Below are 15,093 nucleotides of genomic sequence, written 5' to 3'. Positions count from 1 at the left end.
TCAAGATAAGGATTTAGGTAGCACACCTGAGAACCACAGGGTAAAAGTGACCTGACTGCCCAAACACAGCAAGCGGCCTCTCTGTGCAACTGATAGCATCATCGTGTACTCCTGAGTCATCTTTCACAGAATCACAGAATCACAGAATAACCAGGTTGGAAGAGACCCACCGGATCACCGAGTCCAACCGCTCCTACCAAACACTAAACCATATCCCTCAGCACCTCGTCCACCCGTGCCTTAAACACCTCCAGGGAAGGTGACTCAACGACCTCCCTGGGCAGCCTGTTCCAGTGCCCAATGACCCTTTCTGTAAAGAATTTTTTCCTAACGTCTAGCCTAAACCTCCCCTGGCGGAGCTTGAGGCCATACCCCCTTGTCCTGTCCCCTGTCACTTGGGAGAAGAGGCCAGCACCCTCCTCTCTACAACGTCCTTTCAAGTTCAGTGTATTATCAAGTTCAATTTATTTTATGGTCTTTTACCAGTAGACCCTGAATGCTGACCATTACTGTGAACACTATGTAACTCTGTGGCCTTCTAGGTTTTATTTCCTTTCAACTCCCTTAATTTTTCTTCCCTAAAATCCTCTTACTGAGGTAGCAAAAAGGAAGATAAACATGGAGTTAGTTCCTCCAGATACAGAATGTTACCTACACAAACACTTAGCATATACAGCAGTAGTCGCCCTTCCTGTTTTGTAAGCAGGTCAGCAAATGGTCAAGTCTGAGTCTATAAAACACAGAATCATAGAATCATTAGGTTGGGAAAGACCTTTGAGATCAAGTCCAACTGTACCTGTCTACTACTAAATCATATCCCTAAGCACCTAATCTGCCCATCTTTTAAACACCTCCAGGGATAGTGACCCAGTCACCTCCCTGGGCAGCCTGTTCCAGCGCTTGATAACCCTTTCCGTGAAGAAATTTTTCCTAACGTCCAATCAGAACTTCCCCTGGCACAGCTTGAGGCATCTCCCTCTTGTCCTATCACCTGTCATTTGGGCGAAAAGACCAATACCAGCCTCTCTGCAATGCAGGTAGTTGTAGACAGTGATAAGGTGCCCCCTCAGCTTCCTCTTCTCCAGGCTAAACTCCAGTTCCCTCAGCTGCTCCTTGTAAGACTCGTGCTCCAGCCTCTTCACCACCTTTGTTGCTCTTTGCTGGACACGCTCCAGGACCTCAATGTCTTTCCCACAGTGAGGAGCCCAAAACTGAACACAGTATTTGAGGTGCAGCCTCACCAGTGCCGAGTACAGAGGCAGAATAACCTCCCTGGACCTGCTGGTCACGCTGTTTCTGATACAAGCCAGGATGCTATTGGCACTTCTTGGCCACCTGGGCACACTGCTGGCTCATGTTCAGTCACTGTCAACCAACATCCCAAGGTTCTTATCTGCCAGGCAGTTTTTCTAGCCACTCTTTCCCAAGACTACAGAGGTACACGGGGTTTTTGCGTCCCAAGTGCAGGACTCTGCACTTGGCTTTGTTGAACCTTGCACTGTTGGACTCAGCCCATCGATCCAACCTGTTCAGGTCCCTTTGCAGAGCCTCCCTACCCTCAAGCAGATCAACACTTCCTCCCAGCTTAGAATCCAAAGTTATGTTCCTCACACCAGGTTCATAGCCAGGTATTTATTTCTTTGCTCTTCCTATTCCTCCCCTCACCATTCCCTGTAGCTGGAATGACAGATGAGAGCACTACCTGTGCCCCCAATCCCTTCACCATACAACCCGAGGCCTTGAAGTTCCTTTTAATTGCCCTCAGATTTTTTTGACAGATTTTGTTACTACCGACTTGGAAAATCAATAGAGGATAATAATCCATTGTTCTTGATACATGGTTATTGGTAACACACAGAATTAAAAAAAAAAAAGGCTCAATACTAAAAGCTGACAGGCCATTAGGATGCATTGCAAGTGTGAACTAGAGCCTCTTATTCCCCAATATCTGAAAACTGGATATTTACCCAGAATCATAAAACTGTATTGATGATGAATATATTATTTTTCTAGTATTCTAGAATTTGTGTTTATCCAAAGTGTAACTGAATGTATTTCTACTACGATAAATCTTTTTCCACGCTCACAAACACAGAAAACATTTCTGTAGTAAATAACATCCTTGTTGTCTGTATCAGATAGGTACTGCAAAGAAAAAAATGGAGCTTTTAAGAGCACATCCATCCATTTTAATTTTGTCAAAGATGCTGGTTAAAATCAGAGTCAGAATTTGACCATTGGTATAAATCTTTGACTAGTTCATGATTTGCTGTAATTTTTATCTTATTAGAGGGCTATTCTATCCAGACACGCTGTTATTTCAGAATACCAGGCTCTATTTACAAAAGTGACACTCCTGATCCCCAAAGGCCAGTCTCATCCCCATCATTTCTGTACCAGGCTGAACTCATTTATTTGTTACCAGCTATTAAACTGCCCTCCTGGATTTGCTTAGAGACCAGCAGCAGACAGGCATTTGGTATATGGTAGGCACATACAGCAGCAGAGCTCCCTGTAGAAAGGGATGCTTGTACTTTTGACATCCCTTTGAATGACCTTCTCCTTTCAACCAGGGAGAAACAAGGCATTGTGAGAGCCAAAGGCAGGGAAACTGGGGAGCCAGAGAAGGTTGCTGCCCCTGTGCAGCCTCCCTAAGTTCTGAAGATAGCAAAAAGGGTGACCATACCAGAGCAAGAAAACCTACAGCTCTCTAGCACTTAGTGTATCTCAGGAACCTTCCTAATTATGGGGCTATTCCCTGCTCTGGAAGGAGGTGGTGGTGGGGTGATGGTGTTCAAATTATGATAAAACAGGAAATGGGAAGCAAAAGCAAATTCCAGTATTTTTCTTGATTCTGAGGCAGAGAGAATTCCTTTTTCCCCAAAGAATTCTCATTCCTAACTTATTAGAGATTGTTACTCGGAGTGCTGCATTTACTAAGGACTTTTTCAGGTGACAGGAAGTTTAAGAAATGCACTTTTCTCCTAGAGACCTTCTGGTGAGATTCATCCAAAACCACACCAGAATCACTCTCATCCTCCCCTGGCTGCGAGCTCTCAGGTGTGCGCTTGACTCCAGCTGTTGGTGCCACACAGATTCATGAAGTGTACGTGAAAATGGTGAATACAGAGACAAAGAATAGGCAGACGGTACAATAATGCAAGATGCATTTCCTCTGAAAACTAGACGAAGGAGAACCCCTTGAGAGAGGAGGAGGAAGCATTCCTCATGATACAACACCAGTTCCAGATCATTTGCAGGTTTAAGGACATCTAGAGTCAGTGTTTGGTTACCTGCAAGATTCTCTGCAAACAACAGCAGATTCAGGTAGATGGGTGGAGTAGGAGAAGATGCATTGCCTGAGGCCAACAGAAGCAAGCTCTGAAGCTCTGGAGCGAGTCCAGAGAAGGGCAACAAAGCTGGTGAAGGGGCTGGAGAACAAGTCTTACGAGAGCTGGGGTTGTTTAGCCTTGAGAAGAGAAGGCTGAGGGGAGACCTTATTGCTCTCTACAACTACCTGAAAGGAGGCTGTGGAGAGGAGGGAGCTGGCCTCTTCTCCCAAGTGACGGGGGACAGGACAAGAGGGAATGGCCTCAAGCTCCACCAGGGGAGGTTCAGGCTGGACATTAGGAAAAAATTCTTCACTGAAAGGGTCATTAGGCAATGGAACGGTCTGCCCAGGGAGATGGTTGAGTCACTTTCCCTGGAGGTGTTTAAGGCACGGGTGGATGAGGTACTGAGGGGCATGGTTTAGAGATTGGTGGGAATTGTTGGACTCGGATGATCCGGTGGGTCTCTTCCAACCTGGTGATTCTGTGATTCAAGCATGATTGTTTGGGGAGGACTGACTGCCTGCGGTGCTGGTGATAAGCCCTAGCCTGCCTCTAAAAACAGCTGTCTGAAACCCATTAGGGCCTGACACGTGCCAAGCATCTTGATGACATCTTATTGCTCTGCTGTCTATAGACCTTTTCTGCTTTTCTAATCACCCCAGACTCTTTCTTTTTTGAAGCAGTGACTCTCAGAATGAAGGTTAGAAAGCTAAAAGAGCTCATAAAATTCTCTGAAAGCTGAAGTCAATGCAGTTCTTGTCAAGAAGTGGATACAGATAATTTCTTTGGAGAAGAAAGAGTTACTTCAGAACACAATTCTTACACTGTGCCATGCTTATAGTGTTTGGTGCCCCAGTTATTAATGAAGTCTATTATATTAATTTAGCAACATCACTAATCAGCAACACTAACATTTGTTTAATAAACAACCAGCTGTTTTGCATCTTTAAACTGAGTTGTCTTATTTTGGCCTTCTCATTCACAGAGAGAGTTAAGCCTCCTGAGAACATCTTTTTATTAGACCACAAGGAAAACAAGGAAAACCTCATCCTAAGCAGAGTTCAGGAGGTATTTGTCTAAACAATGATGCATCCTCTAAACAAACAATTAAAAGCAATTTTTTTTTTTTAGGATCTTTGAATTACATATCCCCAAAACAAAATATCTGAAAACAAAACAAAAAAACCCACAAAACAACATTCCATTTTCCAGGATTTGAATAATGAACCACAGTAACACAGGGAAGAGGAAGACAAAACCATTCAGAAGCCGTGGAAGAAGAATAATGTTATTTCCAACAGTGATTCCTTAGGAAAACAATATTTCTATTGTATTCCCACATATACTAAAGTGCTAAATGTAATCACTTGATTGAACATTAATAATTCTCCAGATATCTGCTGGACTTCACTCTTTTACAGATTAATTGTTCTCAAAACCGAGTGTTTTCTTTCCCTTCCCAGAAGTCATACGAATAGAACCATCTACTTTCACAGATCTTCCTCCCAAATGTCTTTCTCCCTTTGTTCCCTAGCAGTTATTACCAGAGCACAAACACAACCGATGGAGAGCACTGAGCTGTGAAGCAATGCTCTCCTCCCACCCAGATGCAATGGCAGTGAGGAGCCCTGGCCACACCCAAAATTTCACACCTGCAGGAGCACCAGGGCTCACTGCACGACTCCTCAGTCAGAAGGGCTTCCTCTTCATCCATGCTGGTACATAGGAACAACGAGGAATGAGAGATTACACTATAAAGACTGGAAAGATCTACAGCAGCAGGAAGCGCCACGTGCCTCTGGAGCAGATGGCCTGAGCAGGTCAGGGCAATGCCTCCAATGAAGGCATAGTTAAAATGAGATCAGTCACAAGAGAGCCGGAGATACCACACGTCCTTGCTTTCTGAGGTTTCTTCTTCCTGCCTACTCCTAAATATGGCTTCTCGATCTAGTCTGTGACGTCAGATGGGACAGACAGACTCTATGTGAATCTTTGGTCAACAACCACTGACACAAATGCATTGGATGCATATTCTGCTTCTGCAGAAGGGTGTAAGGGGTTTCAGGAAGCATCAAGCACTACTTAATTTCTTCAGCACTTCCAACTCTACCCACTGCCGTAGCACCCAAGTTATATGGCAAGTGAGGCAACTCCCCTGGTACGAGCTGGCACAGAGAAGTGTGAATGCTGGTCAATCAGCACCACACTAACTCAAGGAAAGTTACTGTTGGGAAGGAGATGGAAAAGGCACAGGTGTTTACAATGCAACACACTGAACTGTTCTTGACCCCCCCCTCACCTCACCCCCATCAAAAAACAAAGTTCAGCTCATTTACTCAACTTTTATTTCACCTCTTATTCCACTTCAAACACCCTTGGAGATATGTGAACTTGCCTAGAGGTGGTACATTACTCAAATTTAAAAGGTTGGAGCCCCTGAGAACAACTAGAAAATTGGCCCCCCAAATGAGTAAGCCTGGAGATATTTGCACCAGCTGTGATTTCTGCTTTTCCAAAGACCATCAGCATTGCTCTTTGCACCTCTCTTTTCAGCTTCCTGTAAGGACCTGCAGGGGAGCCTGAGAAACTGGCCTGCTTTATCATGTTCAAAATTTGTCCTGGCACCCACAGCAACTCAACATTTTATTTCTTCACTCCATGAATACTTATATATACATAGGTATGTTTCAACCAGCAATCCAATCCAGTATGACAGGTGCTACATCCTACTCAGTGCCTTCAGACAATGTCCACTGGGATGAGAAGAAAGCACCTCTACCACTTTGTCCTTTAAAGTAAATTCTAAGGTTTTCTGGGGATTTGTTTATTTTTAACTCTTTTCTTACAGAGACTGAACTCACCCATATTTAATTAGACTACTTGGAATTACTCTTCAATAGTTTTTGGTGATTATAAATTTTCAACTCATGTTTCTCATCACCAGACCTGGGACAATTACAAAGACAGAAGAAGCCAACAAGCTTGGCAATGAGTTACTTAAATAAATTCTATTGATAGTTTCTCCCAAATATGTTATCCCTGATGTGACACATTCATATCAAGTATCCGAAGAAATAATATTAACTCAAACATCAATTTTAGTTAACCGATTTTTTTTTTCATTTTGCACACGAAGAGATTTCCAATAATTTTCTCTTTTAACCAGCAAAGATTTGTAATATATCAAAAAGATGATCAGAAGATCCATTATATGTCATGTAGTGAGGATTTCTGGTTGTGATTTTAAAAAAGAAAACCCTACACATGAAAATAAAAATCACTATTCTCACAGTCATGCACAACTGCTGCAATGCAGCTGTTGATTTAGACGGTGGTCTCCTAACAGTATATAATCTTTGTGCTGTAATAATGAAATCACTAAAATACAAGTATGATGAACTTCTTTAACTCCACGTCAACATCAAGAATCAGATTGCCTCCCCTCATTGACACAGTTGTACCTTTGTATATTGGCTTGGATACAAAATAATGACAAAGTCAATTAGCTAGAGTAAATGAGCTCTCCATAGTTTTAAAAGTAATACAGATGCTGTAAATCACAACAGAGCCAGTGCATAGTTACTGTTGAAATAATAAGTATTTCAAGATACCTGGTATAAGCATGTGTGACACCACTGACAACACTTTCTGAAGAAACTATAATATAAAATGCCATGGTCTGACCTCCTGAATTACTGCACAGAACCGCTGCACAAACAACACAAAACACAGAAATTAAACAACCCAGGATTTGGGAGGATTTCTTTAAAAATAAAAATATCACCAGATGAGTGAGGACAGAGGGGGGACGCCTACAAAGATCTGAAATTAGGGAAGTAGTAATTTTTGCTGTACCTAAAAATCATTGTTCAGATAAGTTTGTTCGTTGTGTGTAGGCACCTATCAGTAGTTTAGGATCTCCAGACAATCGCTTATTCTCACAACATGTGTTCACCGATTAGTGAAAAGCAATTATTTATAAACTAGAAATAGGTGCAGTTATCATATTCTTAGAACCCTGCCTACTGCATCTGCTGTTACCTTTCCTAAGGCAGCACCAAAGCTGCTAGGACCGAGCAGGAGGCTGCCAGGCATTCCCAAGTGGACAAGGAATTGCATGCAAGCTCAGAGCTTGTGTTATGATGTGATTCACTTCCCCATCAAAAAGACCGTAAGCCTCCTCCCTCCTTCCAGACACCAGCTGAGAGGAGTTAAGCAACACATTTCTAAAACAGTGGCCGTGAGCAGCCTTTCCTTGTGTACCTGTTTCGTCGGGCGAGCTTGGCGAAGCACTATCCTGGGACAGAGTAGTCCAGCTGGAGTCCTCATCGCTTGGGGCCAGGTTTTGAATCCTATGGAGGGCACAATCTGTTTTGGCCCCAGTTTTTGGGTGGTCTTTCTTAGTCTCAGGGCTTGATGACACTGTGGCAACTTGGCCATCCTCTGGGCTCGTTTTGTTTTGTTTACGGGGCAGGCCTTCCCCATTGACAATAACGGTAGAAGCCTGGCTGTTGCTTTGTGCAGATTTATCTTCCATCACAACAAAACTCTGCTCTAGCTCTCTAGCAGACGTCTCTAGATCCGTATAGTAATTCAGGAAGCTCTTGGTCCTCCTTGGCTGCAAGGGTAATATTTCACAGCCAGAGGAATCCTGTGGGATCGGCTCTTTGCCTTCAAACTTCTCAGAAGTTACGTTTATGCCCGCAGTAGTACTGAGGTTTTTGTTAGGATCCTGTTGTCCCTGTTCTGCAGCTTTCCTGAGCTGGTTTTCTCCATTCTTCACCAGCTTTATATTGGCAGAGCTGTTCCCTAGAAGGGGCTGCGCTGCTGGATCAGAAAGACCCATGGCTGTCTGAATGTTAGTCAGTGCATATTTTTTCCTGCATTTTGGAGGAGTGCTGTTCTTGGTCTCCGTGTGCCTAATCTCTGCATTCAGAAGTTCATTATGAGAGGAGCGCAGGTTAAGGGTGTTTGGTGGGGTGGCAGGGTTGTTGCGGTTCACAACATCTGTCGTGCTGCTGCTTGCCATAAACACTGCCAAAGCGTCCACACCAGAATCAACTAGAAAACAAAAGAAACAGTGATAAAACATATTCATGATATACACTATTTTGTTAGGGCTTCTGGTAAAGGGATGTGGCATTTACATAACTGGTTTACAGTAGGAAAATTACCATGACCTAAGCGCGCAAGAGAACAGAAAAAAGCTTTACAGAGTAAATAAGGAAAAGCAGAGGCAGAAAAAAATATGAAAAAATTAAGAAAAAGTAGAAAGTTTGATTATATACAGCAGCTTTAGGGCAGATTTTTCACATCTGATTTTGTAGCAGGCAAGTTTGGCGATAGAAGGGGCACCCTTTGCAAATGCCTGGGAGTCCAGAAGTCATCCTTACCATCATTTAATTTTAGTATTTCACCTCCACCTCCAATGAGGAGGCAAAGAAATCCAACTCCTCAAGCACTCACCACTAGGAAGCAGAACACTTCAGAAATTTCTAAGCAGACAGCAGGCAGATGCTGCTCCTTTTTCATCCAGGATAGAAATGATAATTTCAAGCCTGACTGGCCAGTCAATAGTCAGACATTGCATCTTAACACCTGCCTTCTCTCTGCTCTTTCTCTTTCTCTCCCCTTCCACTCCATTTTTTTGGCTTTTTTTTTTTTTCTTTTTTTTTATGGTGGGAAGCAGGTCAGAAGGGGCAATAAATAAAAGGCATGTACTTGACTTCAGAGTCAAGGGCAACCTTAACAAAAAAAGGGCTGCTTCAGATACAAAGGCAGCTAACTAATTCAACAGCTCACAAAGTCCAAACTTAAAGATAAAATGTACATCCTAGGGCACAGTACACATATTCCACCATTAAATAAAACCATTCTTTCCCTGTGGAGGACTTGTGAGTGACGACTGATGAGAAGCTTGACATGAGCCAGCAATGTGTGCGCTCGCAGCCCAGAAGGACAACCATATCCTGGGCTGCATCAAAAGAAGCGTGGCCAGCAGGGCAAGAGAAGTGATTCTGCCCCTCTATTCCTTTCTTGTGAGACCCCTCCTGGAGTACTGTGTCCAGTTCTGGAATCCTGAACATCAGAAGGATATGGAACTCTTGGAATGGGTCCAGAAGAGGGCTACAAAGATGATCAGAGGGCTGGAGCACCTCCCATACGAGGACAGACTGAGAGAGTTTGGGTTGTTCACCCTGGAGAAGCGAAGGCTCAGAGAAGATCTTATAGTGACCTTCCAGTAACTGAAAAGGGCCTACAGGAAAGCTGGAGAAGGACTTTATACTGGGGCATGTAGTGATAGAACTAGGGGGAATGGCTTTAAATTAGAAGGGGGAAAATTTAGATTAGACATTAAGAAGAAATTCCTCATGATGAGGGTGGTGAGGCACTGGCACAGGTTGCCCAGGGAAGCAGGAGATGCCTCATCCCTGGAAGAGTTCAAGGCCAGGTTGGATGAGCTTTAAGCAGCCTGATCTAGTTGCAGGAGCCCCTGCCCATGGTAGAGGGAGTGGAATTAGATTATCTTTAAGATCCCTTCCAACCCAAACGAATCTATGACACTATGATTCTATAAGTTTCTGATTTTTGTTAGGCAGGGGCACAGCTCACATTTTGAGAAAGTATGTTTCTTGGGGGAAGAGATTTTTAGACTATGAGAAGTTAAAAAAAAATATTTATTTAAAACTATAATTTGTTCTTGTACTGTCTATTTATGGCTCCCACTAATAATCCCACAAATACTCCACGAACACCTCAATTTACGTACTGTGGTAGTCACTGTTGTTTGACATCTGGCAAGCAATTTAGAGGCCAATTAATAAATCACTCCCATCTGCCAAAGCAAGAAACACCCTTTCTGTTGTTTCTAATTCTCAGATGTCATGGATTGCTTATTCAGGAATGAAAAGCTATAATTTGAGCCAGCCAATGACAGATCATTCCGCCTGAATTGTGCTGCATCCTTGTATATTTGATATATGACAGAACTGACTGCCGCACAGATTTGTAAGAGATTAAATACATGGGTTTTAAAATAACACATACATAAACACAGACTGAGAAGGAGCACTTCATAATGTTACCTAAATGTATACGCAGTTGCTAGTGTTCCCCGTTCGATGTGCTGTCAAATCTGCACACTTCCAACCAGCACTCGAGTTCATTTAAAACCAAGCAGACCAAGTATACTCTTTGTTCCCCAAGTCCCGCACCTAGAACAACTTCTAAAACTCATTCACAACCGGATTTAAACTAAATCTTACATATATGCAAGTGTGCCATTTCCTCAAGCACCACTACTCTAATTGGTCTAGATCACCACACACACACTATGCAAAAGCCATTGGCTTAGGTAACAACCAATCTACAATTTTGGCTTTACCCACAAAACACAAGCATCACATAATTTAAAGGAACTTTGTAACCGTACTTCTCATATAAACACATCCACAAATGTTGCTTTCTACATCTTGTCTAAAAACAACCAAGTCTAAGGAAATAAGGCCTGATCCTACATAATGTTACCAAAGCACATTTTAATCTAAAGACACAAAATGGCCTGTGTTTATGGACTGTCTGCTTTATTTTTTTTTGTCAAATCAAATAAAGGTCTGACAATCTAGAGGTAACATAAAACATAAATTAAGAAGGCAGGGTAATTTTGGCCCATTGCCTGACCTTTAGAATTTAAGGAATCACACAGCATCTACACATTTCACTAGATTATATTTCACTTTATGCTTCAGTAAATTAAAACAAGGTTGGTTTTTTTTTCATCAATAAATACAACTTCCACAATATGGAGCAAGACTGAAATTTATTCTTGCCCTGTGTTCCAAATAAGTAGCTTTGTGCAATGATTTCTATCACCAAACAAATTTCTTAAAAAATAATCTTCCTAGATAAAGCTTGAGTATCTGCCTGACAGATTATCTTCAGCCAGTCTCCTGCAGCTGGCATTGCAGTTATCAAAAGTATTGTAAAATTAAGCACATTGAAACAAAATGTATCGTTCTACTAATATGCATGATAAAACTCCCTCATTAAATTATGATGAACATCGGCACGTGGCTCCACAACTGAGCCAAAGTCTCCAGGAGTCTTTGCAACCCAAGCATTGTGTGTAAATTGGGTGCTAAATTTGGTTTGTGTATGATCAAACGCAGAAAAAGGTCAAAATGAACTTTTTGCTAGGCATCACCTCCCCTCCTGACCCGCTTTTAAGTGATTCATCGATTGAATCATCATGATCAAATGATCAATGAATATGGGAATGGTACCACAAGGCACACACAGCAAGGAGCAGGCTGTCCTCTCAAAGGGCAGGGCCCTACTCGTTGGCCGTCACCCCACACTTGCAGCCAGGCTCTGGGATACGTGCAGCTGGCAACGCTCCATCCTCAGGAACAGATATAAAGGTGAGAAATACGGAAGCAACCAAAGATACAAAAAGGGAATAAGAAATATAGATGGGAAAGGACAGGTCTTGCATCTCAAGGGCAGAAGTTGCTACCTGACCAGGACTAACTAGAAGTGCTGGAAAACGTTTGAATGCAATGAAATGCTTAAATGCACTGAAGAAAACATAAATTGTGTAGTAGAACAGCATAAGGACAAAGAGCTATAGCCTGCCTCTCCTCCTTTATACAGGACATGGTGATGCTCAAAACACTTAACTTTTCCCAGAGGAAGGATATCTCAACTTCCTAATTTCAAGGAAACGCAACTTCTTCCTGTGTCTGCAATTTCAAGACTGGAATTCCAATCACTGACTTCTCATCTCTTATTTCGTCTCTCCCACCAACACACTGTCTCCCTCGCTGCAGGGGTGCCTAACGCACACCAGTGCTGCACCCTCACCCTGGCAGCCCACCGCAGCTCCTTGTGCTGCCTGCGCACGGGCAAGGACAACACTACAGCACAGGGCACCCTTTTTTCAACTCCTCTGCCTTCTGCTCAAAAGCAAACACAAATGGACAAGCAGACAAGGAATCACTGAGTTGGTATGTGAACCTCAGCTAAAGCGACTGAACAGTGATAAGTTATAAGTGAGTAAAAACAGGACATGCTAAGTAAAAATACTGGACTGGTGAAAAATGAGAATAATTAGAATATTGTCATTACTGGGAATAATAACATTAAAATGTTGGTGCTTAAAGACAGCACTTAGATAGGCAGAATATCTGTCATAGCAGTTCATTACTGATTTTATCTTGCTTACTTTTAAAAACAAATCAGTCTCAACTGCATACTTTAACATTTAGAAACCCACCTATACAGATTATATATAATTCCACCACTACAATGTGTTCAACACAAAGTAATCCAAATTTTCTAAGCATCACAACAATACAAATAACGCTATTATTTGAATGGCTTTTATTGATGTTTTTCAATCTTCTCATAAACCTTACAGAGCAAGAAGGAGAGAGAAAATGCCATTGCAAACAGAAAACAGTGCATGACTGATCTTCGTTTACCCCTAATAAGACTGATTTGCATTGTATTACCTACAGAAATAGTTTTTTAAAAGCAGAATAGAGCACCATTAAAAAGAAAAGGAAGTTTTTGATTTTTTTCATGTATGAGTGACAAATGAAAGTGAAATATGGGCCTGAGAAGAAGAAGGAAAATAAAGTTTGATGTTGTAAAGTAGAATCTTTTAAAGGGCATCTGACCTGGAAGTACTTCTGACATGGCTCACGGGCGTCAGCAATGCATCAGGAAATAGATTATAATTTGAAATCTGAAAAGAGGGATCATGTAAGAATTAAAACCAAAGGAAAACAGAAAATAAAAATACCACATTTCAGAAGCTCCTGAGAGATGTTAAACGTTCTAAACAAACCCCCAAATATAACAGTGAGGATCTTTTGAGCTTTCAAAGATATTTGACAGTTATTAAAGTACGGGAGTGGCTAGGCTACAGCAATGAGAACAAGTAATTTTAAATAACTATGACATTTTTCTTAATGTATGCTTTACTAGGAGCACAAGTTCAACAATATTGTCCAGTTTTAACCAACATACTGCAGCAAAAATTTCATGACGTCAGAAAGTTTCCGTTTTCCCAAACTACAGCTTACTCAGGAAACTACAGCAGCATTGGTAAAAATAAACAGAGCAGTAAGGCATGTTCACATGAGAATTTGCAGAATAAGATCCAGCATATGAAGCTAAAAACAGTCTGCAGGGTTGATCCCACAAGAGAAAATCATAAAAAGCAAGTTAGGCAGCAAGCTTCAGTAGAGATCCCTTTCTTGGCCGTTTTCTCATAAGTAAACCATCTTTGCCTTGAAGTCTCTGGTTTGGATGTGAATGATACATACACTGGGAGCCGAAGTATTTATATGCACTTACAACTATTTCTGTCATAGTATCTAGGGAACATAGGAAAGAAATAATACAAACCTTTTCCTAAGGTAGATTTCCTTTCTGAAAGGATATCTTTTGAGTACAAAATGTTTAATGACAAACTTGTGCCACGGGGCTGGAGTCTCAGGTCCTCTACTCTTCAGCTCTAGTTAAAGCCTAAGCAGGCAGAATTAGTTTCTGCTATACGATGATTGCAACTCAACACTAGCTCACTCCCTCTGCTTCAAAGAGTTAATTCCAATGTTAAAACATTAATTCTTAATTAAGTTTCCTAACATGCTGTCTTCTCACATCTGCATTCCTTCTTCGACTAGGACCAGCTACATGGTAATACTAAACAGACGTCAGATGAAAGTATCCTTATAAAATCTAGATTTACTTTAATGTAGCTGAAACCAGAATCGAGACTAGAAGCTTTCTTAGTGTAAAGTGGCATCATGCTCTTTGCCTATATATCTACACAAATTCTAGGGAACTTTAAACACTTTCGAAAGGGAAAAGGAAGGAAAACACTTGAATGAAGTGTCATGGTAGATCACAGCAACCAATGATGTTCCTACAACCAGCGGTTTTCTTCTCGTTGCTCCCTCCAACATCCTTGCTGGACTGAGCTTGGAGGCTGGAGAGAGAAAGCTTAGCAAAGCCAGGAAAGCAAATTCCCACAATGGGCACAGCAGTTATGGGAATGCAAGAGCAGGAAAGGAACAAGGCCGTAAGCAGCTTGCACGTGTGCTCTCAAACACATCTGCAGACTCCTCCACACAAACCCTGAGCTGCTGAGGATGGGAAGGACCTCTTTAGATTTTCTAGTCCAACCCCTCTGCCCAAGCAGGGAATCACTCCACGCTAGCTCTGTCCTCACATAAGAGCAAAACTACCACTTTGACCTGCTTGTTAAATGCAGCTTCTCCCATTTCTAGCTATTTATGCTTCACCTTGTCCTACCGAAATCATCATCTGCTAAACAGCTTTCTGTCCTGGCTCCTTCTTCGTCAATAGGCATCCTGCCAGCCCCTGCTGCCACAATAATGACATTTTTCCTCTTAGTGCTAATCATGCTGCCAACCTACTGCAGCAGCCGAGCAGCAGTACCGTCTCTGCTCTAGTGACGCCCTTATTAATGGAAATCCGTAATGCTGATCTGTCTTTAAATAATGTTATTAAGGAAAACACAACTTCAGATCTTGCAATGAGTTCTGGCACTCAAGTGGAGTATATTCCCATTTCCTACTTTTTCCCTCCTCCTTCCTACACAGCCAGTCAAATTCCTTATCAAGCAAAAATCCAGAGACAAGATGCCTCTCAGAATCAGATTCTAAAAGCCACAAAGGAAAAAAACCCAAAACTAATAACGAAAGTAAAAAACTGGGTAAATCCATTGGTC

General features: G+C 42.0%; 1 protein-coding gene across 8 annotated transcripts in view; it reads right to left on the bottom strand.

The window, feature by feature from the left end:
* APBB2 (amyloid beta precursor protein binding family B member 2) overlaps positions 1–15,093 on the bottom strand; it is a 192,994-nt gene that overhangs the window by 94,878 nt on the left and 83,023 nt on the right. For 4 of the 8 annotated variants that reach the window (XM_069856132.1, XM_069856135.1, XM_069856134.1 and 1 more), the window contains exon 4: positions 7,596–8,393. In XM_069856132.1, the coding sequence (XP_069712233.1) occupies positions 7,596–8,393 (798 nt within the window). Of the gene's footprint in view, positions 1–7,595; positions 8,394–13,012; positions 13,081–13,745; positions 13,866–15,093 lie in introns of all 8 variants that reach the window. The other 4 variants (XM_069856143.1, XM_069856136.1, XM_069856138.1 and 1 more) reach the window with 2 other exon arrangements.

This window comes from Phaenicophaeus curvirostris, chromosome 4 (genome assembly GCF_032191515.1).
Source record: "Phaenicophaeus curvirostris isolate KB17595 chromosome 4, BPBGC_Pcur_1.0, whole genome shotgun sequence".
Taxonomy (NCBI): Eukaryota; Metazoa; Chordata; class Aves; order Cuculiformes; family Cuculidae; genus Phaenicophaeus; species Phaenicophaeus curvirostris.
The sequence above is the reverse complement of the archived record's forward strand: the minus strand, read 5'-3'. Positions and strand labels throughout refer to the sequence as shown.